The sequence below is a fragment of the Erinaceus europaeus genome, chromosome 2 (genome assembly GCF_950295315.1).
Source record: "Erinaceus europaeus chromosome 2, mEriEur2.1, whole genome shotgun sequence".
NCBI classification, from domain to species: Eukaryota; Metazoa; Chordata; class Mammalia; order Eulipotyphla; family Erinaceidae; genus Erinaceus; species Erinaceus europaeus.
In genome coordinates this window covers 116,717,749-116,741,567 of record NC_080163.1, presented here as the reverse complement: position 1 = coordinate 116,741,567, position 23,819 = coordinate 116,717,749, and the positions used below count along the sequence as shown (strand labels likewise).

The 23,819-nt window shown below is 44.4% G+C and overlaps 1 protein-coding gene across 8 annotated transcripts in view; it reads left to right on the top strand.

The window, feature by feature from the left end:
- The window catches only part of ARHGEF10 (Rho guanine nucleotide exchange factor 10), a 67,227-nt gene that overhangs the window by 9,703 nt on the left and 33,705 nt on the right, over positions 1–23,819 (top strand). For 4 of the 8 annotated variants that reach the window (XM_060184952.1, XM_016191790.2, XM_060184951.1 and 1 more), the window contains exons 3-11: positions 902–1,072; positions 1,815–2,108; positions 3,211–3,271; positions 6,630–6,706; positions 11,344–11,400; positions 15,506–15,669; positions 17,883–17,999; positions 20,436–20,550; positions 21,853–21,959. In XM_060184952.1, coding sequence (XP_060040935.1) covers positions 902–1,072; positions 1,815–2,108; positions 3,211–3,271; positions 6,630–6,706; positions 11,344–11,400; positions 15,506–15,669; positions 17,883–17,999; positions 20,436–20,550; positions 21,853–21,959 — 1,163 coding nt within the window. Of the gene's footprint in view, positions 1–901; positions 1,089–1,814; positions 2,109–3,210; positions 3,272–6,629; positions 6,707–11,343; positions 11,401–13,393; positions 13,455–15,495; positions 15,670–17,882; positions 18,000–20,435; positions 20,551–21,852; positions 21,960–23,819 lie in introns of those variants that run through there. The other 4 variants (XM_060184953.1, XM_016191794.2, XM_060184954.1 and 1 more) reach the window with 4 other exon arrangements.

Sequence of the window (23,819 nt, the reverse complement as noted above, 5' to 3'; positions counted from 1 at the left end):
TGGTTGGTTCAGACCCAGGACTTGGTACAGTTGGAAACACTGCTGTTGGGATCAGGTGTGACTTCGGGGTGATTCCCAGGGATGGGGACTACTCCTCACAGGAACACTTGTCTCCTTGGACCATGTCCTTCCAACCAACTCCTTTCAACTGTGTCACCACTTAGAGGCCTGTCTCCAGGCCCTCTTCCCCTGGAAGTTCTGGATAGCTCAATATTGGACTCAGAGTTACCATTCAGCCCCTGGGGATTGGAGCAATAGTGCAGGGGTAATCCACTGCCATTGACTTCGTTCGGGAGTCAGTCCACTGGCCACCCAGGGAGCATCTCACCATGGACAGGGGCTGTGTGTGTGTCTGAGAGTGTGGTGACCAGGGGTTGGAAATAGCTGCCAAAGGGTTCCACCCTCTGTATGGGAGGTTCATTGCAGTCCTACCTCAGAGGGGACAGAGGGAAGTGTGTGCTTGGTGGCAGGTGCATCTGTGAGGAAGGACATAGGGGAGGGGCAGCCTGTGGGGGGAGAGGACAGGAGGACTGAGATGTGTGGATAGGAGGGCCCATAAGAAGGACACAGAAGGGCTGGGGTAGTCTGTGGGTCTCTCAGAGTATATGGTGAAAATATGCTTAGTTTTGTAAGAAAACATCCACTGCCCTCCAAAGTGGTTGCACTGTTCTTAGTTCCCACACTGATAGAGTATGGCTACAAGGCATGGAGGTCACGGCCTTTTGACCTTTCTCCAGGTTCACTTATTCCAGGGCGGAAGTACTTGTCACCTGGAGAATGCCCTATCTTCCTCCCTCTCTCCTTTCTTTACTTTTCCTTCCTGTCTTTTATTTTCAAACCATTCTATAGGTCTCTATAGTAACAGATGTTCACAGGAAACTCATGTCCTCTTAAACTTTAGAAAAGGAGGTAACAATTGACACCAACAACAATGAAGAGGAGGAGGGAGAGCTGTTTGATTTCGACAGTGGAGATGAAATCCCAGAGGCTGATAGACAGACTCCCGCTGCCCCTGGGGGCAGTGACCCAGGAGGGGCTACTGCAGCTGGCTCGGATACCACAGCTGCCTCAGGTACATCGTCCTCTTGCTTGCTAGAGCCCATGAATCTCACTTGCCAGGGTTGATCTTCTTTACCTGTTGGGCTTCGGTGGTCCTTGGTTCATGCTCCTAATGATCCTTTTCTATGTCTTGGGTGAGGAGGGCATCCAGAAGGAGAACTGGGGGAGGTTTCCAAGATGGATGGGAGTGGAAAGGACTTGTTTGACACTGGCTGAGTTTCTTCCCCCTATTTTCCTGAGTTCCACTTTCCTTCAGTCTGCCTTTCTATCTGGATTTTAGAGGGAACAGATGCTGCAGTGTTCCAATAAAAATGGACTCATTGGTATTTTTGCTACATTACGTAACGTATTTAGGATTCATGCTATTTGAGAGAGAGAGAGATGACATGCACACGTCTTTTCCAGTTTATTTGACCTTAAACCAGAGCACCTCTCAGCTCTGGCTTGCAGTGGTGCTGGAGATTGAACCTGGAACTTCTGAAGCCTCAGGCATGAAAGTCTTTTTGCATAAGCATTATGCTATCTCCCCCAGACTGCCTTTTTCTGTTTTACACTTAGGAGGAAAAGTTGGTGCTTTTTGTTCACCAAGCAGATGACTGGTGTTTCCAGAACAAACCTCTCAATTACTACTCAGCCTTCTCCAGAGTTGGGTGCCCAGCACACTGCCTCTGAGTCCCTGAGTGGGGTCCCTAGGAACTTGTGCTACGGCTTTTTAAACCCATGCTGTCAAGGGCTTTGGTCTCCTCACCCCGCAGGTTGTGAGCCTGGGGCAGACACAGACACCATGATACCCATGGAACCCGCCAAGAGTACTGTCCCCACGAAAGTGAACCCATACTCTGTCATCGACATCACACCCTTCCAAGAAGAGTCACTGACGGATCCCACAGTCGAGGAGGAGGAGGAGGAGGAGGCTGGCACCCCTCATGTGCCCAGTGGGTACTCAGTGCCTGTGCCCTATGGCTATGCAGCACCCTGTAGCCTGCCTGCACTGCTGCCTGCCTATTGCAGCCCTGTGCTTATCCGCACCAGGTCTGGGGATGAGGAAGGTAGGCTCACTGTCCTCCCCTGCTGGGGACATAGGGCTGGGTGTGGGCCCTTGGTCCCTTGTGCTTTGGGCTCCCAGGGATGGGCCACCTGGTGCTCAGTGTGGGGCTGTCCACTACACAGGCTCTCTTCTCCCAGCCCCATGATTCTGGGGACATGATCTTGGCTGCAAGGACAGCAGAACTTGCTTTCTTCCTTGATGCCCCTACCCAATTCTGAAAGCCACTTCTGAGGCCTGCTTCTGTGCCTGGGTGTCCTTGAAATTTTGGAGGTGCTGTGCGGCTCAAATGAACCCCTTGATCCTTCCAACACAGACACAAGTAGTGTGTGATGAGTATGCTCACCTCCAGACCCTTGTCCGTGCCAGCTGTGTGGAGGATTCTGAGTGTGGGAGCACCTGGCCTTAGGCGAGAACCAAGCCCCAGAGGGGTGTAGGGAGCAATGGAGAAGACTGTGCCTCTCACACATTGCAGGGGAGAGAAGCCTTGTCCTGAACTGTGCTTGGTGGAAAATTCTTGTCTGCCTGGGAGTGGGCAGCACTCTGAGGTGGCAGCTGGACAGCCATTTGGGGGCAGGATCTGATCTGCATGCCTCTCTGGCCTGTTTGTAGTCTTGGGGAGAACCTAATGGCCCTTTGTCCTGTGCTCAGTGACCTTGTCTCAGTGACCTGAAGACAACCGTTTTGTTGTTTGGGTTGAGGAGACACATCTGTCACATTGGAATGTGTGTCTGAGTGTGCAACAAATGTGTGACTGTTGAGTATATATATGTGTGTGTGTGTTGACGTGTGAGAGTATGAATGTGTGAGTATGTGTGTAAGAGTGAGTATGCGTGTGTGCGAGAGGAAAAGTTTGGTGAGCAAATATCACCAACTCAACTACTTTTCCTTACAGTTTTTTGAGGAGGCCTTGTAGATACACTTTGAAATTATCACTGGTGTAAATTCCCATGGAAACAAGGGAGAGAGTGTGATGTTTCCTTATGAACAGCGGGATAGCTTTCTACTTCTGGCTATTTCACAAGACCTTGGGTAGCACTCTTTCCTGTCATCCTAGTTTGATAGGATTTTCTTTATGTTAAGATAACCCTCTTCTTTCCATGCAGAAGCACAGGAAATAACAGAAGACAACCAGTTGAATTCAAGTTCTGAGGATCCGACAAATAGGTATGCTTATTGATCTTTGACGCTTTTCCTGATATGTGAGAGGTGCCCTCTTGGCCTTGCTCTGTCCTTCCACCTGGGACTCTCCAGGCAGTTCTGCTGAACTCAGAAAAACCTTGCAAGAGCTTCTGCAAACTGTTACCGCTATTCCATGTAGGAAAGAACTGAGGAGCCCAGCCAGGAGATAAGGTTCCTAGGGCTTGTGCCCAGCACAAGGTGCAGGGTTGGGCTCAGAGGCCAGAAACTGGGGTCCTTTATAACAACTGTCAGCAAAAGCATACCTATTCCTGTCTCATGCATCTGTGTGGTCAGAGTCCTTGCATGTTTGCACAGTCATGCTGGTCCTTGCCTTGCACATACTGGCCTGGCACAACTTGAAGTCTCCAAAGGTGGCACCTCTGAAGGGGAGAGGATCTCTGTGGACATGGTCCTTGGGACAAGCTCTACCACCAAGTTTACTACAGAGTTCACACAAAGTACATCTGCTTTCACAGGACCCTGGAGACAGCTATATGTCTGCTCAGAGTTGAAAGGAAGCATGCTAGATTGTAATCTAAATGTTAGTATGGAAAACTCATCTATGGAAGGAGTGATGTGTTTAGAAGGAAGAGTATGAAGTGAAATGGGCGGATGACCTCCGATGATCTTTTTTTTTCCAAATCATTTTATGGGGAATGGGGGGGGGGCTGGTGGGGGAGATAATGGTTTACAGCAGTAAATGGTTTACAAGCAGTGTTGATGCTTGGGTACAGTTTCTGACCACTCTGTGCTAGGTGCAAAACAGTCTCACCTTCCAGTTTTGGGATCTTGGTACACAGTGGTAGAAATGGACCCAAATTGGAGGGTGAGACTGTCCATTGTGCATTGTGATCCCAGTACCCACTCTGTTTCCCCTCCTCCCTTCCTCCCCCATTGTCCTTTGCTTTGGTGCAATATATCACCTCCAGTCCAAGTTTCACTTTGTGTTTTCCCTTTCTTTCCTTGTTTTTTAAGTTCCCCCTGTAAGGTCATCTGATATTTGTGTGTCTATTTTTGATTTATCTCATGTAATGTGATTCCTTCAAGATCCATCCAAGATGAGGCAACAAAGATGACCTCATCATTTTTTTAACAGCTGAGTAACTTATATATATGGCAATTTGCTTAGTCACTCATCAGTTTATCTTTGAAACTATAAACTTGAAAATATGAAAATATTTGTGAATGGTTTGAAATGATGTTTACATTTGTTTCAAAATTTCTCTTTTGGGTCACTAAAATTTTATTATAACTACAGAGTTTAAAAGTGCGAAATAGCCCTCTTTTCCTTTTCTTTCTGTCAGTGATCTTTTTTTTTGGGGGGGGAGGGGCTTGGATTTTGCATCTGCATGGTCCTACTGATCCTAGCTGACTCTTCTTTTTTTTTTAAGTAGAGGGTGTGAGGCAGAGAGGGAAGGAGGGAGGGAGGGAGGGAGGGATGGAGAGAGAGGGGGGGAGAGGGAGAGAGGGAGAGAGAGAGAGAAGAGGAAGTACACCACAGCACTGCTCTACCTCTCATGAAGCTTCCCCCTGCATAGTGCTCCCATGTGATAGTGGGGAACTTGAACCTGGGTCTTCATACATGCAAAAGCATGCACTCTGTTAAGTTAACCATCTCTGTCCTCACCCACTTTTTTTTTTTTTAACCAGCACTACTCAGCTCTGGTTTATGGTGGTGAGAGGGATTGAAGTTGGAACACTTTGGAACCTCAGGCAGGAGAGTCTCTTTGCATAACAATTATGCCTTCTACCCCACCTACACCCTCTTTTTCACTGTGAGAAATATTTTTTTTAAAAAAATTATTTATTTATTTTTCCCTTTTGTTGTCCTTGTTGTCTTTTTTTTATTGTTGGTGTAGTTATTATTATTGTTGTTGATGTCATTGTTGTTGGATAGGACAGAGAGAAATGGAGAGAGGAGGGGAAGACAGAGAGGAGGACAGAAAGATAGACACCTGCAGACCTGCTTCACCGCCTGTGGAGCAACTCCCCTACAGGTGGGGAGCTGGGGGCTCGAACCAGGATCCTTATGCCGGTCCTTGTATTTTGCGCCACATGCACTTAACCCGCTGTGTGTCGGGCTAGCGTGGGGGTGCTTCTTCCACGAGCCCGTGCTCTCTGGGTTGGGAGACCTTGACCTGGGCTGCTACTCACTCAGCGATGTGGGAGAGAGACTCTGGAACTCGTTGCAGCATGGTAATGCAAAAGGATCTATTGATCAGAGAGCCAATGCTTTTATAAGATAAAACTGGAAGTGACAAGTCGGAAACGGAAATGGCTAGGAAAGGGGGTGGAGAAAGGCAAAAGCGCGCTGGGAAGATAGAAGCTTCCTTAGTAACTGTTGGGGGGGTTTAAGGGGTGGGATTGGTGTTACCCTGCAGGCAGGGCAGGTCTGGAGGTAGAAAGAGGATAGATCAATGGGATGGGTGGGGATCTTTCAGGCAAAACAATGATTATGTAAATAGGCCATAGTATCAGCAATGCAGGATAGGGCAGGGGGCGCTGGCTTAATGCCCAGCTGCACTACCATCACGTACAACACACTGTGACCACATCCTCCAAGAGACAAACTATTTGATTGTTGGAAAAGTCATGATGTATTTTTTCTATGCAAAAATGCATCATGACTTTTCCAACAACCCGTTATCTTAGTGGGACATCTTCAAGGCTTGTTCTCTTTACCTTCATCAGTAAAATCTTTTAGCTCTTTTATTATTCCTTAGGTTTTTTTTTTTTTTTTTTTTTTTTTAGCTAGAAACAAACAAATAAACAAAATCGATGAGTATAGAGGCTGTGCACACAGATGTGACCACCTCTGCTACTCCTCTTGGTGGTGTGATGGTGCTGCTCTCTGTCCCCACATTAACGATTTCCTCTTCTATGGGAAGTCTTCCAGGGCACCTGTATCTAGTGTGGTGTGTGCTGGGCCCTGGAAAGTCTGATGAAGGAGAGAAGGGGCTTCAGACTTTACAGCCAAGATTGCATTTTTCCTGGTCCTACTGTGCATGCAGTGCACATTCAAAATGCTTATTTAGATCCAAGGCAGCTACTATAATGGTTATGCAAAGAGTCTCTCATGTCTGAGGTTCTAAAGTCCAAGGTTCAGGATTCCCACCCCCACCCCCACCCAACACACACACATACATAATAAACCAGAGCTGAGCAATGCTCTGGCAAAAAAAAAAAAATTCTGATTTATAAAGAATGGTTGATAGACTGCGTTTGGGATGTGCCATGGCACTGAATTTGCATGCATAGTCACGTGCACACACACTTCAGAAGCATTCAGCACCTGTTGACCTGAAGGATCCTCAGTTCTGACGCTTGGTTGATTTTCTTTCAGTGAAGATCGGATTCCCAAGGAGGACAGTGCCCTTGCTCGGTGGGTGGCTGATCCGGCCAATACTGCTTGGATGGAAAGTAAGTATACCAATTGCCAAGGCCACCTTGCTGCATCCCTATAGTGCTCTGTCTCCTCTCCCCAGGGAGCATTAAACTCATTTTTTTCTCATAGAGGGCAGCTAGAGCTGATATGTGTCTGCTGCCCAGGCTCTTGGAGTCACCACTGCACTTTAGCCAGATCCCCTCTGCTCTCCACCCATCCCCCATCCCCAGTTTGCCATTCATTCCAGAACAGGTTTGAATTTTTTTGTGACAAGTGACTGATCTGAAGAGCCTAGACTTTGACCTCTAGCCCACCTTCTGTAGGTCCTTGGGGGACATGTATGCAGTATCCTGAGGTGGTGGTGATGGTGGTGGTAAAGGGGACAGGTCACCTGGCCAGGCTGCATGCAGATTCTATTCCACTTGCGGTTTAAAATATAAAGCCACTTTGAGCTAGGTATATTCACTTCATAACTTTTATTTCAAGGGAGAGAGAGAATTCAGAACATTGCTAAGCTCTGGCTTTTTAGTGGAACCTGGGATCCCTGGACCTCAAGCATGCATGTTTGATATACAGCTCCCGTCCTATCTTATAGTCCTTTTTGTTATTATTGTTGTCTTTGAGGTTTCACTATTCCAGGATGACTTCTTCAGCTAGAAAAAGACATGTTTGAGAAATGTTATGCATGTACAAACTATTGTATTTACTGGTGACTATAGAACATTCATCCCCCAATAAAGGGAAAAATGTTAAAAAAAAAAGAAAATCAGCAGGGCAAGCATATATCAATAGGAAAAAGAGAAAGAAAGAAAGGAAGGAAGGAAGGAAGGAAGGAAGGAAGGAAGAAAGAAAGAAACAGAGAGACAAAGGGAAACATGATAGCCCACAAACTTCCTCTAGTACAGTGAGGGCTGGATTTGAACCAGGGTGGCATGTATGGCAAGGTAGGTGCACTGTCTAGGTGAGCTGTCTTTCTGACTTAACTTTAAAATTTTTTTTTAATTGCCACCATAGTTATTGCTGGGACTCTGTGCCTGTACAACATTTTATCTTATTTTTTAATTTTGTTTTATTTTGGGATAGAGACGGAAATTGAGAGGGAAAGGGACATCAAGAGGATGAGAGAAAGAGACATTTGTAGAACTGTTTCGTTGCTTGTGAAGTTTCCCCCCCTGCAGGCAGTGACCAAGGATCTAAATCCAGGTCCTTGTGCATGGTAATGTGTGCACTCTACCAGGTGTGCCACTCCCTGGCACTCTACTTTTTATTTTATTTTATTTGTTATTGGATAGAGACAGAAATTGAGAGAGAAGGGGGAGATAGAGAGGAAGAGAGACAGAGAAACACCTGCAGACCTGCTTCACCGCCTGTGAAGCAACTCCCCTGCGGGGGGGGGGGGGACTTTTGAATTTTTAAAGGAAAAAGGAAAACTATCTTTTACTGAACTCAGGACTTTGCACATGCTTCATCCCACTGATTTTATGCCAGTACTTTGCATTCTTTTTAATTTTTAAAAAACATTTATTTATTTATTCCCTTTTGTTGCCCTTGTTTTATTGTTGTAGTTATTATTAATGTTGTCGTTGTTGGATAGGACAGAGAGAAATGGAGAGAGGAGAAGAAGACAGAGAGGGGGAGAGAAGGACAGACACCTGCAGACCTGCTTCACCGCCTGTGAAACGACTCCCCTGCAGGTGGGGAGCCGGGGGCTCGAACCGGGATCCTTACACTGGTCCTTGCGCTTTGCACCACATGCGCTTAACCCGCTGTGCTACTGCCCAACTCCCTCTTTTTAATTTTTTTTTTTAAAGTTCAGATAAGGGGGGAGGGAGGGCAGAAGGAGAGGGAGAGACAAAAAGGGAGCTAGCCCATAACACTGCTCTACCACCTATGGACCTATTCCTGTGCTAGAACCTATTCCTTGTTCTAGCACCTATCTGGTGCTAGAACTTGAATCCCAGGCTTTACTCACCTGACCAAGTGACATGCAGATTCTATTGTACCTGTGGTTTAAAATACAGAACAATTTTGAGCTAGATGTACAATGTTAGCTCCCTCCTAATTATTCAATAATTTCCTGGAATGTTTCATCCTGCTTTTAATTATGACATTGCCAAAGCAAGAACTTAATGTAGTTTGATAGTTCTGCTGGGAGTTGGGGGGGCGGGGAGGGATTAAATCAGGATCATCATCAGATTGAAGGAGTGTCCTATAGGAACTTTATTTCCAAAGTAGAAACTGGTTTAAATCTCAGTCATGAGTCATAACTGTTCTTAGGACAGTTAACTGGAATGACAGTCCTCAGCACTGACCAGAGATGAGTCATGTTAGAGTGGAGAATGTAGAATGTTTCAAGAAATCACATATCAGGGAGGGGTTTTGATGGCTGCTGGAGAATAATAGAACTGTCCTGGATTTACCTTAACTGGAAGTATGGGGTGGAGGCCAAAACTCCCATCAGAGGCAAGTTTTAGTTCATTTTCTTCCTCCCATTACTCAGTAATCTGTCAACTATGTCGTTTTCACAGTGATAATACATGACAGTTTGATCTATTTCCATATAGAATATGAAAGTTTTTCATTTATTTTCAGTTTTACTACACTTTCCTGACCATTCAGCTCTCACAGTGACCACTGAACATGTTATATTGGAGGAAGAGGAAGGAAGAGGATCCCCTGCTTTTACTCTTTTTTTTTTTTATCTTTTTCTTTTCTTTTTTTTAAATTTATATTTTTATTTGTTTTCCCTTTTATTGCTCTTATTGTCTTTTTATTTATCTTTTTATTATAGTTATTATTGTTGTTGTCATCATTGTTGGATAGGACAGAGAGAAATGGAGAGAAGGAAGGGAGAGGGGAAGATGGAAAGGGGGAGAGAAAGACAGACACCTGCATACCTGCTTCACCGCCTGTGAAGGGACCCCCCCCCTGCAGGTGGGGAGCCAGGGACTCTTCAGCAGGTCCTTGCGCTTGGCTCCACATTAGCTTAACTGATGCGCTACTGCCTGACTCCCCCCTGATTTTACTTTTAAAAGATTTTAAATTTTTACCAGGTTTACCATGATGATCATATTTTCCTTATTTCTTCCCTTTCTTTTTATTTGATAGGACAAAGAGAAATCAAGAGAGGAGAGGGGGTGGGGGTAGATAGCATAATGGTTATGGAAAGAGACTTTCCTGCCCGAGGCTCCGAAGTCCCAGGTTTAATCCCCCATACCACCATAAGCCAGAGCTAAGCAGTGCCCTGGTTTAAAAAAAAAAAAAAATAGAGGAGGTGGAGACAGAGAGGAAGAGAAAAACTATCTAGATACCTGCAGCACTGCTTTATCACTTGTGAAGTTTCCCTGCCTGGAAGTGGGGACTGGAGGCTTAAACCCAGGTTCTTATGCTAATATTAGTAATGTGTGTGTTTAACCAAATGTGCTACCACCTACCCACCCCCCCCCACTTAAAAATTTATTTTTAATACGTATATACCCAAGTTGCTTATTTGTGAAAGAGAGAAAAATAGCATCACTCTGGTACATGAGATGCTAATAGTCAACCTCATCCTTATCTTATAAAGTCCAATCCTCTAGCTGCTGCAATCACTGTTTGTGTGACCTCCTTGCTTTTAATAAATAAATAAATTAGTTATAATTTCATAGAACTCTAGTGTCCACATAATGTAGTTCAAGAGGCTTTGTTCTAAAAGTTCTGCAACTTAATATATGCATTTATCTCTAGAAATAGGAAACAATAGTGGTATTGCCTAATTTAAATAATCTCACTACCATAGCACTAACCAAGCTGTCCCATTTCCTGAAGCTCTGTATACTTCTTTTGTGTTTTTTTTAAGACATTCTTTTTAAAAAAATTTATTTATTTTCCTTTTTGTTGCCCTTGTTGTTTTTCATTGTTGTAGTTATTATTATTGTTGGATAGGACAGAGAGAAATGGAGAGAGGACGAGAAGACAGAGGGGGAGAGATGGGTAGACACCTGCGCTTTAACCCGCTGCACTACCGCCTGACTCCCTACTTCTGTGTTTTTTATATATCAAAACACATTAGTTTTATAAGCTTCGAACTTAAAAAAAAGAAAAGATGCATCTAGATGTTTTGTCAAACTCAAAATAAGGGGGTAAATTGACCCAGAAAGTTTAAAACCTCACTAGTGATATTTTCACTTCTGGCCCATTTGGATTAATACCCTACTGCATTCCAAAAAAGTATTCTTCCCTAAACAATATTTGTACCTGGAAGGTATTGATTACTCTTTTTTTTTTTAAAAAAAATTTTATATTTATTTATTCCCTTTTGTTGCCCTTGTTATTATTGTCATTGATGTCGTTATTGTTGGATAGGACAGAGAGAAATGGAGAGAGGAGGGGAAGACAGAGAGGGGGAGAGAAAGATAGACACCTGCAGACCTGCCTCACCGCCTGTGGAGTGACTCCCCTGCAGGTGGGGAGTTGGGGGCTCGAACTGGGATCCTTAGGTCCATCCTTGCACTTTGTGCCACCTGCGCTTAACCCGCTATGCTATGCTACCACCCAACTCCTTTGATGACTCTTTTGAGGAAGGTTTTTGAATAATTTTGACATCAGAGAAGACTTTGACCCTAGAACAATTAATTTGCACTTGCTTGGCCTTGGGCAGTATTTAAAGTTTCCTCCCCCCCTCTTATTCTAGATCCAGAAGAAGCCATTTATGATGATGTTCCAAGAGAGAACTCAGACTCTGAACCAGGTTTGGTGTTGTTGAATTTGTCTTTCTGGATATTGTTCAGGGTTCTTTCCCCAAGAATGTCAAATATATGTGAATGATCCATATAGTCTTTTATTAATGGCTTGTATGTTTAATGACATCTTGGCAGTAGCATGTAGTAGAACGTTGGTTTGTGCACCTATCAGCCTTACGTTCTGAAATGTTATGTTGTGTTATAACACTTGAAGTAAGGAAGCTATCTTAATTACCCCTAACGAAGCAGAAAAAGCTCAAGATAATGGGAAGATAATGTGAAGCACAGGTAAGACCCATAAAATCTGAGAAATGCTCACATAGAGCTAATAAAAACACAAACCAGGAATGATTCTTGCTAACCTGGGGACCTAAGGGGAACAGGGCAGGGCAGGGTAAGACTTTAGTTGTGAGTAATATTTTATTTCTGCCTTAACATGGGAGGACATTGGGACAAATAGGAAAAAAATGTTCAGTTTAGTTGAAGTGTACAAACTTGCCACTCCTTTGTGTTTCTAAATATTTTAGTGATAAAGTATGTTTGGATGAAGTGGCTGCTACTGACTTTCCGTATAAATTGTTATAGTCTTAGAATTGAAGCCTTCTGGGCCTATAAATGTCTAATGTCTAATTAGACTAATTTCATGTCCAAATGTAAGTGTTGGTGAGGGTAAGGCCCTGCTGCTGTATGAGAAATACAACCTTTTAGGGGTCAGTTCTCTTGCAACTTGAGGTGATAGACTTTGAATTTTCATTGGACAAACAAGAAGGGTTGCCTTCTAGTGGTTTATTGTGGTGATGGCAATTTACTGTGGTGATATGAAATTCACCCTATCCTCCATGTTAGGAGTGCAGACACCAGCAGTGAATAGACACAGCCTAGGGCAGCTCCTCCCACTATCTCTGAGCCCTGTCTACTTGGGGGCAGGTGTGGTCAAGGACAGGCAAATACTTGTTCTGAACTCAGGCTGGGACTGATGGAGCCCAGCGTCAGTGTGAAGCAGGAATTAAAGAGGCATCAGTAAATTAGCCATGAACACTTAAATTAGCAGGACACTTTGAAACCCCAACTAGCTTCATATGTGTTAGTGGGGTTCACAGAACAATACCTCGTTCTTAAATGATAAACAGCATAGTTTCATGCAGCATAGTTTTCATACAGGCCCTGTGATAACTTACCTGTTCAAGGCATGTGGTTGTGCCCAGCAGGGTCACCGCCATTATTTCCCCAAGACCGATAAACTACCCAAACACACTCTTCATGTGGGATGGACATCAGAACAGGATGTCTAGTCGCCTGCATGCACCTAAGTACCCACAGAGGGATGTGATTTCATGTAGATTTTTTTCCTTATATTCATTTATTGGATATATAGAGATACATTGAGAGGGAAGGGGGAGCTAGAGAGAGAGACTTGTAGGACAACTTCACCACTTATGGACCCTTCCCTCTGCAGGTGGGGACCAGGACCTGGACCTTGGTCCTTATACATTGTAATATATGTGTGCAACTGCGTGTGCCCCCACTTGGCCCCTCCATTGCGTATTTTTAGATTAGAGTGAATCATAAGATAACTCTTGGATCTGAGACTTTTTTTTTTTTTAATTTTCATTAGTGATTTAATAGAGACTTACAAAATTGTAAAATAATAGGGGTATAATTCTTTTAAAAAATATTTATTCCATTTAAAAACTTTTAAAATATTTATTTATTCCCTTTTGCCCTTGTTGTAGTTATTATTGTTGTTATTGATGTCATTGTTGTTGGATAGGACAGAGAGAAATGGAGAGAGGAGGGGAAGACAGAGAGGGGATAGACACCTGCAGACTTGCTTTACCGCCTGTGAAGTGACTCTCCTGCAGGAGGTGGGGAGGCAGGGGCTCGAACCAGGATCCTTACGCTGGGCCTTGTGCTTTGCGCCACCTGCGCTTAACCCACTGCACTACTGCCTGACTCCCTAGAGGTATAATTCTATACAGTTCTTACCACCAGAGTTGTATGTCCCATCTTCTCCATGGGAAACTGCAGTAGTCGCCAAAGATCACCAATAAGGACTGATTCGGTAACTACATCTATTTATGTATATATCTATATGTGTATATAGATATATATCCCCCCCCATTTTTCAATGGTCCTGTGTTCACTTTCTTTCTAGTTCACCCCTACACCCTATTGCGACTTCCAAGTGTCTTTCTTTTTTCTTCTTCTTCTCTCTCAGATAAGAGAAACTGTCTGGTTTCTATTGGTGTTTCCTAGATTTGCTCCCCTTTCATTGATGGCATAAGAACAAGCTTCCTGGTGATAAACGCTGTGGATCCTGGAATGGGGTGCAGAGCTCTTTGGTCATCTTCCCCTATCTTTTACCCCTCTGGGAGTATGGACCAAAATTCTTTTTGGGGTGCAGAAGGTGGGAGTTCTGGCATCTATAATTGCTTCTCTACTGGACATGGGCATTGGCAGGTCGATCTATACCCCCAGCCTGTTTCTATCTTTGCCTGGTGGTCTAGGGCTCTGGAGAGGTGAGGTTCCAGGAAGCATTGGTGAGGTAATCTGCCCAGGGAAGTGGATCTGAGACCTTTGTACCCCACCCACCCCCAGGTTAGCAAGAATTATTCTCGGCTTATGTTTCTGTGTAGCTTTTTTCAGAAGCTACTTTGCATTTGTATCTTTTTCTTTTGTATTTTTGTTCAGTATTGGTTTTGAGTTTTACACACACACACATACGCACAATTTTTAAAAGAAAAAACTTATTTTTTATATTAATGAGAGAGGATATAAAGAGAAAACCAGAACATCACTGTGGTACATGCAATGTCAGGATCAAACCTAGGACCTTGGGGGTCTGGTAGTAGCACAGCGGGTTAAGTGCACATGGTGCGAAGCGCAAGTACCTGTTGAAGGATCCTAGTTCGAGCCCCCAGCTCCCCACCTGCAGGGAAGTCGCTTCACAGGCGATGAAGCAGGTCTGCAGGTGTCTTATCTTTCCTCTCCGTCTCTGTCTTCCCCTCCTCTCTCCATTCCTCTGTCCTATCCAAGAATGATGACATCAATAATAATAACTACAATAACAATAAAACAAGTGCAACAAAAGGGAAAAAAAAACAAATAAAAAAATAAAAATAAAAAAAAACAAACCTAGGACCTCATGCTTATACGTCCAACATTTTAGCTACTGCACTGCCTTCTGGAACCCAAACACACTTTATTTTTAACTTCAGTGAAATGGTCCGTTGTATAAGTTTCCACCAACCCCATTTGTTTGCTCCCTGCCCCTGTAGGTCCATCACTTCTTCCCCTCCATACTTGGTGCTACAAGGAGTGTCCCCCTTTTTTTCTGAGAAGTACACCTGCCAGTAGACCAGTGGTTTGTTCCTCCATCTGTACTTCAGCTAAGTTATACTAACTTGTTCTTCAAAGACATGAAGGATTACCTATTAATTACTTGGTAATTAATACCAGGTCTTTTCCCTCTGGGTGTGTACATGAACTCAGCTTAACCCTTATTTGTAGTATTCAGATGATGAAATAGAGTGTTTGAACCTTGCCTTTGGGATTTTTTAAAAGAACACTCGGTCATTGTACTTAGTGGCATAAACATAGTACATTCTTCACTGACTCTGAAATGACTGGTGGATGAAGTCATTTAAATATAGTAGAGATTATGAATGTACTAGAACATTTTCAGCACAAAGGCAAAATTTACAGTTGTTTGCAATAAGATTTACTCATGTTCACACTTAAATATTTTTGTCATCTGTCTCCTGTTGTGTCCATCTATACAGTCTGTTCATATTCCATACATTTATTTGTCTGTAGAAAAAAAATCATTTTTGTGGAAAGAAAAGACCAACAAATTATTTAGAGTAGTTGTGTGGTGAATTCTTAGAGACCAGTGTTCTTGAGATGTATCTGGGGCTGTGATGTTTGAGAGCTTTGTCACACCCTGCATGCTGTTGTGCCTGCTGTCTTGTGCTGAGAAGTCACAAGGTGCCCTCTGAATATTTCTGAAATGCTTTTCTCCAGCATTCTGCACATGGAAAAACAGCACGTACCCTCAGAGCCCTTGTGAGTAAAGTCCACGTTCTTAATTCACTCTGGCCTTTATGCATGCAGATGAAATGATTTATGATGACGTTGAGAATGGAGACGAAGGTGGAAATAGCTCTTTGGAATATGGCTGGAGTTCAAGCGAGTTTGAAAGCTACGAAGAACAGAGTGACTCCGAGTGCAAGAATGGACTCCCCAGGTCCTTCTTGCGCAGCAACCACAAAAAGCAAGTACGTGCTTAGTCTGGCTGAGAGACAGGCATTCTTATAACAACCCACGGACAGTCTATAAAATGTGGAGGCACAGTATATTTAAATGATTACTTTTGATGGTGTTGACATGTAGTTTGAGGAAAACAGAAGATACTGGCAAAAGAGAGTCCTCCCCTTGGTTCTTATAATGAGTACCATTATGAAAGGGTGGAAAGATTACATTTCTATAAGCTGAATCATCCCAGAGGTCCTGAGAAGCTTGCTATCTTGCTTGTTTTTAGAATGTAATTAATTATTCACTAAATTATTTGTGGTGTGTACACATTTTTTGGTGCACAGGAACTTTGGACACTGAGTTGATAGGTTTGTGTCTAACTAAATGCAACTCTACATTTCCTGAAGCAGCATGTTGAACTTCAGTATTTCTATACAAATGGAGAGATACAAGAGCAGAATTTGTTAGAAAATGATAGTATGGGACTAGAGTTCCCAAGCTGCCCCACAACTGTCCTTCCTTAATGGGAGCCTATGTGTTTGGTGTGATTGTGTGTGTGTGTGTGTGTGTGTGTGTGTGTGTGTGTGTGTGTACACATGCAAGACTCCTGAGGTGAGGATCTAGGGAGAGATTGAGAAAGTGAAAAGGTAGCTTCTGGAATTAGGTGGTTGTGGATCTGAAGATTGTTTTTGATGAGGCAAATGAACTTGAGTTTTCTGTGGCGATAAGCTTTGCCCTGTGCCTTTGTTTGTGGCTCTTGACTACAGAGGGTTGGTTTGTACAGTCGTGTCTGAGTCCCATGTTTTTGCTGGGTGAGATTGCAGATGAGGACCTGTCTTGACCCTGACAGGTGTCCTCATGGTAAGGTTGTAGGGTAAGCCCACCCCACCCATACACTTCAACCTTGTGTATCTACTACTTTCACCTACTACAGTTACTTAGAGCCTCACATCCTTAATTTGTTTCATGTATTCAAAAAGATCCTCCCACTTCATGGTGGTCAGCTTGGCTGCTCAATGTAATTAACATGTTTACCCAAGAGCTTGGCTTATGCTGTCACTGGAATGGGGACAACCAAGACATGACCAGTAAGAACAGTTGTGTAGTTGTTCCTGATACAGCACTTCTGAAGTTTTGAAATGACATCAGTATCTCTGGTTTCCAAGATGAAAGAGTGAGCAGGGGGCCTTGGGAGAGTAGTGAGAATACCCTTCAGTGATCTCCAAAGTGGTCTGGTGGATTCTGGTCCCGTCTGGGCTGGGTCATATACCTGTATGTACATGAACATCACTAAGATAAAGACCCTTCCTTTCTTTCAGGTGGAACTCTCTTCCCAGATACCCACCTGGAAGTGAGAACTAGGGGCTTCTACCCCTAGGAAATGAAATAAGTGAGAGGGAAGCATAATGGACTGGGGAGGGTGGAATGATAAGGGAACACAGCATTCATTTCCAGGGTATGGAAATCATGTCCTGGGACAGTATTATAGGGGAGTAGAGAGACCCGTCTTTTTGGTTAGGCCTCTTCAGGATGGAAATGCACAAGGGGTTCAGGTTTCCTATTTAAGAAGTCATATTAAAAAAAAGAAGAAGAAAAAACTAGTATAATTATCCTATACAATGCTGAAGAGTCATCTCACAGTCTTAGATCTCTGTCAAAGATTGTTGAATATGTCTTTGTCTTGCCTGACGTGGTGGTGTTCACTGTGGAGCAGAGCTGTGATTGTGTTTGGGAAGTTGTGTAGTCTGTGCTGTATAGGATTCTACTGCAAACCCCCCCCCCCCAATCTGCTGGAGAGAAAATTCCCTTGGGGTGGAAACCACAGCACATGTGTGCTACCATTCCCAAATTGTGAGTGTCACCTTGAACTTAGGTGCTGATGTGAAAGAATGTGCTCTATCTGTATTTTATGCAGATACATCATTTCATCTAGATATAAATGCATGGTCCTACATGAATTTTTTTTTTTTTGTATGTGTGTTTATGTACATTGATGTGCTTTTGTGTAGCACGGAGGTCCAGTTGGGCTATCCTGAAACCATCTGAACTTTGATGATATGTTTGACTTACCTCTGCATTTCTCGAGAGTTGGCAGGGCTAGAGGTAGGGGTTCTCCGGTGCGTGACGGGAAAAGTGGGGTGCCACACCATCGCCCGACGCTGCGGAGCCTCTCATGTAAGACTGTCTCGAAGTCCCCAAGTGCGTTTTGTGACCCGATTGTCTCTTTGTGCTATAGCTGTCCCGAGACCTCAGCCGCTTAAAGCAGCACTATGAGAGGAGGATGAGAGAGCTGATGGCCAGCGCAGTGGGCGCGGTTGAGATTCAGCAGCTAAAGCAAAAACATGAACGGAAGGTAGTGCCGCGCTCCCCCTGACACTTGTCTTAAAACAGACCATATTCTAAGAGTTCTGGGACAGTGCTGCCAGCTACTGTTCTGGAACAGTGGTCCGCAGAAGACTTGAGTCATCAGCAAGATGTCTGGGGCACCACTGCAGGTCCTGAGATATTAAGACCTTTTCCAAGAGGTCACAGCAACAGGTGCAGAGACCCTGTCACTTATCCCCAAGTAGGAGGGACCCCTCAAGATGTAGAAACAAGGTCATATGTCATCTAGCATATCCGTAACTCGAGGTTTTTACTCTTTGTAAGAGAATATTAAGAAACTGACATTCAAAGTTATCTTTATTTTAACTCCTCACACAATAAACATAGATAAGTGTTTATCTGTGTTGTTTACATATCAAGTCTTAATCACTATGCAATTTTATCAAAGCAGTACATCTAGCATAGATAAACCCAGGTTAAGCAAAGCTCTGTGGGGGTTCTTGGTAGTTTGCAAAAGCCTAAAGGGATCTGAGAGTAACGCTTTGAGAGCTGCTTCATCTGAACCAGGGTTCTTGGGGTGTGTTTTAAAAGGGCACTGTCAAGTACTTTTCACTTCACCCCCACCCTTCATCCTGGTGTGCAGGGATTTGTTGGTATGTGTGGAGGATGTCTGATTGATTGTAGTTGTTTTCTGATACTGGGCTGAAACAGTACTTTTTTTTTTTCTGTTGTAGTTGTGCTCCAGGCTTCTCTAAGAGGGCACAGGCCTCTGGAATCACATCATTTCATTGCATCTGGCAAGCTGCAAGCACCAGATGGAGTGAAGTCATTCCTCTGGATTGTCCAGATCCTGGAGCCTTGTCTTTGGGGGAGGCATTGGGTGGAGCCAGAACTACTGTGACTTTGGAGCAACCACAGTTAATGGGGAGTAGTCAGTGGCAGGGAGAGGAAGACCCCTGATCGGTACACTTCCTCCAGTGAGAGAGGACTGCAGAGGGATCAGGAGGCTTGGGGGCCACCTGGAACACTAGGCTCTTTTTCTGCTCCTGAAATGTGGCTTTACCACTCATGCTTGTGAGCTATCAGGCCCTTCTGCCCCTAGTCCTCAGATTCTCCCACTTGGGAACCTGAAGAGGGTCTGACTGACCCCCTGCCAACTAAGCAGTCCAGATCTGGGACTGCGAAAGGGTTATGAGGAGACCGAGGAAGGAAAGGAGCACAGGACAGAGGCAGGGCCTGTGTGGGTTGGACACTCAGGCTGCAATTGCTCCAGACTGAAGGGGTGCAAAAATGGGGGCACTGGAGTAGATGCCATGCAGGGATAAAGGTGGGGCTCAAGTGTGAGTGGAATCTTAGTGACATCCTTGGGAAGTCCCCACTGAGTGTGAGGATAGGAAGGACTTGCAGAAAGGGGCCATTTCCCTTGCGTGATGTTGGAGCTACTAGGAGGTGGTGGAGTGCAAACAGTGGGCAGCCTCCTCCGGAGACCATGGTTATGTGCCCAGGCTAAGTGGCAATTGCAAGGCATTTCTTTTCCAGTCAGCCAGCTGGGCTCACACTGGTGGGCCACTAGGATGAAGAGCAAGGTCTGCTTGGCCCCGTGCCCCTTGGACTTAGTACACATGTGCATGGGTGGGAGGTGGGAGGTAGTGTGGAGTTCCCATTCCAGAGTACCTGGGCAGGTGAAGACCCCTTGGAGGTGTGGGGCTTAGTGCACAGGCCTCAGGTGGACTCTTTATAGGAGGGAGAGGCATTGTGAGGGCCATTGTCTGCCTCATGAGTGCCACTGCATTTTGTCTAGAAGAGTCCCTGTACCTAGTGGCCACATCAGACAGTTGGTGTTGAAGGAATAAGAAATGTATATAAGATGCCCAAGCTTGTTCCTGGAAGCTTGGTGCTGCACTGAAGGCCACTGTAGGGTGAGTCAGGGCTCTGCTCCATGGTCTCTGACCCAGTCCTCCTGGCTGTCAGCCCATCCCTGTTAAATGCAGTCACTTCTTTGATGTTGCTATTGAAATGGGCTTGGGTGGTGGGTTGTGGGCTGGGTCCCTATGACACTTGCCTCTTCCACTTGGACTTGGATGCTCCTGAAAGTGTGGGGGCTGTACTGGGTGGGGGGAGAGGAGTTTGATTGTTGTCCTGCTTTTCCCGTGAGGTACCAGGCACTCTTAAGCTGTGTGATCTCATGGGTTTCTGTTCCTATGCGCTCCTGGTGACATCCATAGGTTCTTTATGTTTGCAATTAGAGGGATTTTTAAATGCAGTGGGAGACTTATTCAAACTGCTAAGGAAAAGTTCTGCTTTTAGTTTGTTTCTCCTCTTTGCTTTCAAACTACACGTGTCCCCTACACCAACAAACTGCCAGATCAAAAAACAAAACTATTTGCGCATTACTTGACAGTATTCTTTTAAAACAAGGAAGACGTGGTGCCTGGTGGCGTGCTCTCACCCCTCTCCTTCACAGGTGCAGAAATTGGTGCAGGCTGCCAAGGAGGGTACCCGGGATGGGCTGCAGAGGACCAAAGCTGCTGTCCAGCGGGGCCGATCTTTCATCCGTACCAAATCCTTCCTCTCCCAAGGTCTGTACCCCCTGGCAGGGAAGGGGCTTTTGATGCTGGACCTCTGTCATGGATGTGTTCCTGTAGGGCACGGTGGTGGGGGTGGAGGGCATCTTCTGTGCATTTATGGAATATTAGTTTAAGCTTAGAAGACTGCTCAGTGGGTAAAGCATGCATCTTATTATATTTGAGGACTTGGGTTCAAGTCCTGACACTAATTGGAAACACCATGGTTGGCACCTGAAGAACTCCATGGATGCTTCCAGGAAGGGGTCTGTGATGTCTCTCCTGCATTTCTCTTTGCCTCAAACACTCCCTTCCTTGTCATGACTGGGACTTCACTGTTGCAGGTTAACTTTTTTCAGATAGAAAGAGAGAGACCAAGAAAGGGAGAGAGGCAGAGCAAGAAAAGGACATCATAGCACTGAAGTTTCTTTTATTTCAGTGTGCTGGGGCTGGGCTTGAACCTGAATTTTACACACAGCAAAGCAGACATGCTTTACAAGTGAACTATTTTGTGTCTCCCCCCCCCCCTTTTTTTTTGCCTCCAGAGTTATTGCTGGGGCTCAGTGCCTACACTATGAATCCACTGCTCCTGGAGGCTATTTTTTTTCCTTTTGTTGCCCTTGTTGTTTATTGTAGTTGCTGTTGTTATTATTATTGTTATTGCTGTCATTGCTGGATAGGACAGAGAGGAATGGAGAGAGGAGGGGGAGACAAAGAGGGGGGAAAGAAAGACACCTGCAGATTTGCTTTACCGCCTGTGAAGCGATTCCCCTGCAGGTGAGGAGCCGGGGGGCTCGAACCTGGATCATTACACTGGTCCTTGCACTTTGCGCCATGTGTGCTTAACCCACTACACTACCTCCCGGCCCTTGCCCCCTTTTCTTTAAATAGAAAAATAAAATAAAATACCAGGACCTATGATCTTGCTCAGTGTTATCACACAATGTGGTATCACATATCATTCCAGGATATGGCATTAAAAATAAATTTAGCCTCTAAGACAAGACAAAGTGCTGTCAGACCCCCATGGGTGACACCTGCCTTTGGAAGTGAAACTTGATGAACACTACATTCCTTTTGTGTGACATTCTTTTCATTTTATGTTTATTTGGGAAATAATGATTTACAAGACAATTGTTGTCACGAGTACAATTTCTTATTCTCCTATAGTGGGGTAACACCGTTTTCTTGGGTTGGTTAAGGCTTCCTTTTTAGCCTCTCTGGGGAAGTAGGTGGGCTGAAAAGCTTCTTCTTCCATCCTGGAATGTTGTGAACATGTTCTCTCAGATCATACTTGTACCTCTGACTTGTGTTCAGATCCCAAGTCATGTCTGGAGGAAGAGCAGAGTTTGTTTATTGATGTGGACTGCCAGCATCCTGAAGCTGTCCTCACCCCCATGCCAGAGGGCTTGTCTCAGCAGCAGGTAGGATGGGTTGGGCCTTGCTGTCTACATAGAAGCTGAGTATTTGCTTCCTCAAATCCACCTTCTCTGTCCCCTTGGGCCTTCCTGCCCTTTCCTGGCAGTTATTTATGTTTTCCCATTAGTTCACTTACATATCCTTGTGATTCACATAGATTAATTTTTCCTCACTGGCAACTGTTTGTTCTCTATGGAGGTTTTTCACTTGAAAGATTAAGCTGGGGGCATTGATGCTCTCTAATTTTTTTTCATCCAAATTTGGAATAAAGTAGCATAACTGTTTTGGAAAATGTCATTTATCAAATATTCTTTTCATGCCCGACTAGGGAAGGAACACAGAAAGCCCCCTCTTCTGTCTCAGGTGTCATTCTCTTGAAGAATAGCATTGGTGCAGGAGTCCAGGAGGTGCTATCCCTACTGACCCCCATGCCAGGCCAGCGGGCCTGCTCTGCCAGCCCTACCTGGACCATTGTCAGACAGGAGCACTTCCTTCTCAGCCCTGATTCATCCCCTCCCCTCCCTATCATGGCTTCTCTCCTGCTTTGTTGCCTTGGCTTTTGCACAGAGGACATCTCAGTGTGAAATTATTCTCTAATTGGGTTCTTGGAAGGACTGTACCATGTCATCCCATGTGCTGGATTTTACCTACAGCGTTAGCCTGACCACAGGGGTCACATTTCTGGGAGGTATTTGGGGTTTTATTTCTGTATTTTTCAATTTGGTTTATTTATATCATTATTATTATAATTTTTCTACCAGAGCACTGTTCAGCTTTGGCTTATGTTGATCAGAGATTGAACCTGGGACCTCAGCATGAAAATCTTTATCATAATCATTATAACATTACCTCCCCAGCCCCTAATATTTTCATATACCAATTTTAGGTCCTTTGGCTTAATACATTAGAATGATCTCAGAACTTCTAAAAAGTATATATATGGTTCCAGGGTTTTTTTTTTCCCTCTTAATTTTGCAGACTAAACTTTTCTTTTTGTAGAGAGAAGCCGTATCTCCTGGTTAATGATGGTTTGCCCTTCTAGTTGCCAGATACCCTTGCAGGAAATGAATGCTTTCCTTCCCCTCGAGGTGGCAGTGCAGGTCTTTAAATGGTCACTAGGGGGAGGTTGGTGGTTTAGAAACAACCATATCGTATCTCTATGCTCTGCTTTCTATTACTGGCAAAAACAGCTCTCCAAACTATTTCATTTTTTAAATGTATATTGTATCATTTATTCATTCTGACTAGAGTATTACTCAGCTCTGAGTACTGCTGGTGTCAGGGATTGAACCTGGTACCACTCATTTTTAAATCTTATGTGTTACTACTGCACTGTCTCCCCAGTTCACAGCAAATCTTGGTGTGATAAAAGTGGTAGTTGTCATCACCAGACTCTAACAGGCATGCTGCTTGCTGAAATGTGTACTGATTTGAATTTCACTGATGGAAAACTAGTGATTTCATTGTTTAAAGGGAATGGGTCTCAGGTTGAGGGAAGGTTTTGGACCTTGAAATGACATTAGTAATGGACTTGCTCCTTTATTAATCTTAGTAAGTAGGTGAATATTGGTTGAAATATTTTTCCAAGAGGTAAGATAAATTCTGTCTCTTCTCCCAATAGTTTTATGTTTTTGTATGATTTTATTTATTTATTATTTTTACGAGAGAGAGAGCGAGACAGAGTACAAGAGTGAAAGAGTCGGGAGCCAAGTGGTAGCACAGCGGTTTAAGCGCAGGTGGTGCAAAGTGCAAGGACTGGCTTAAGGATCCGGTTCGAGCCCTTGGCTCCCCGCCTGCAGGGGAGTCACTTCACAGGCAGTGAAGCAGGTCTGCAGGTGTCTATCTTTCTCTTCCCTTTCTGTCTT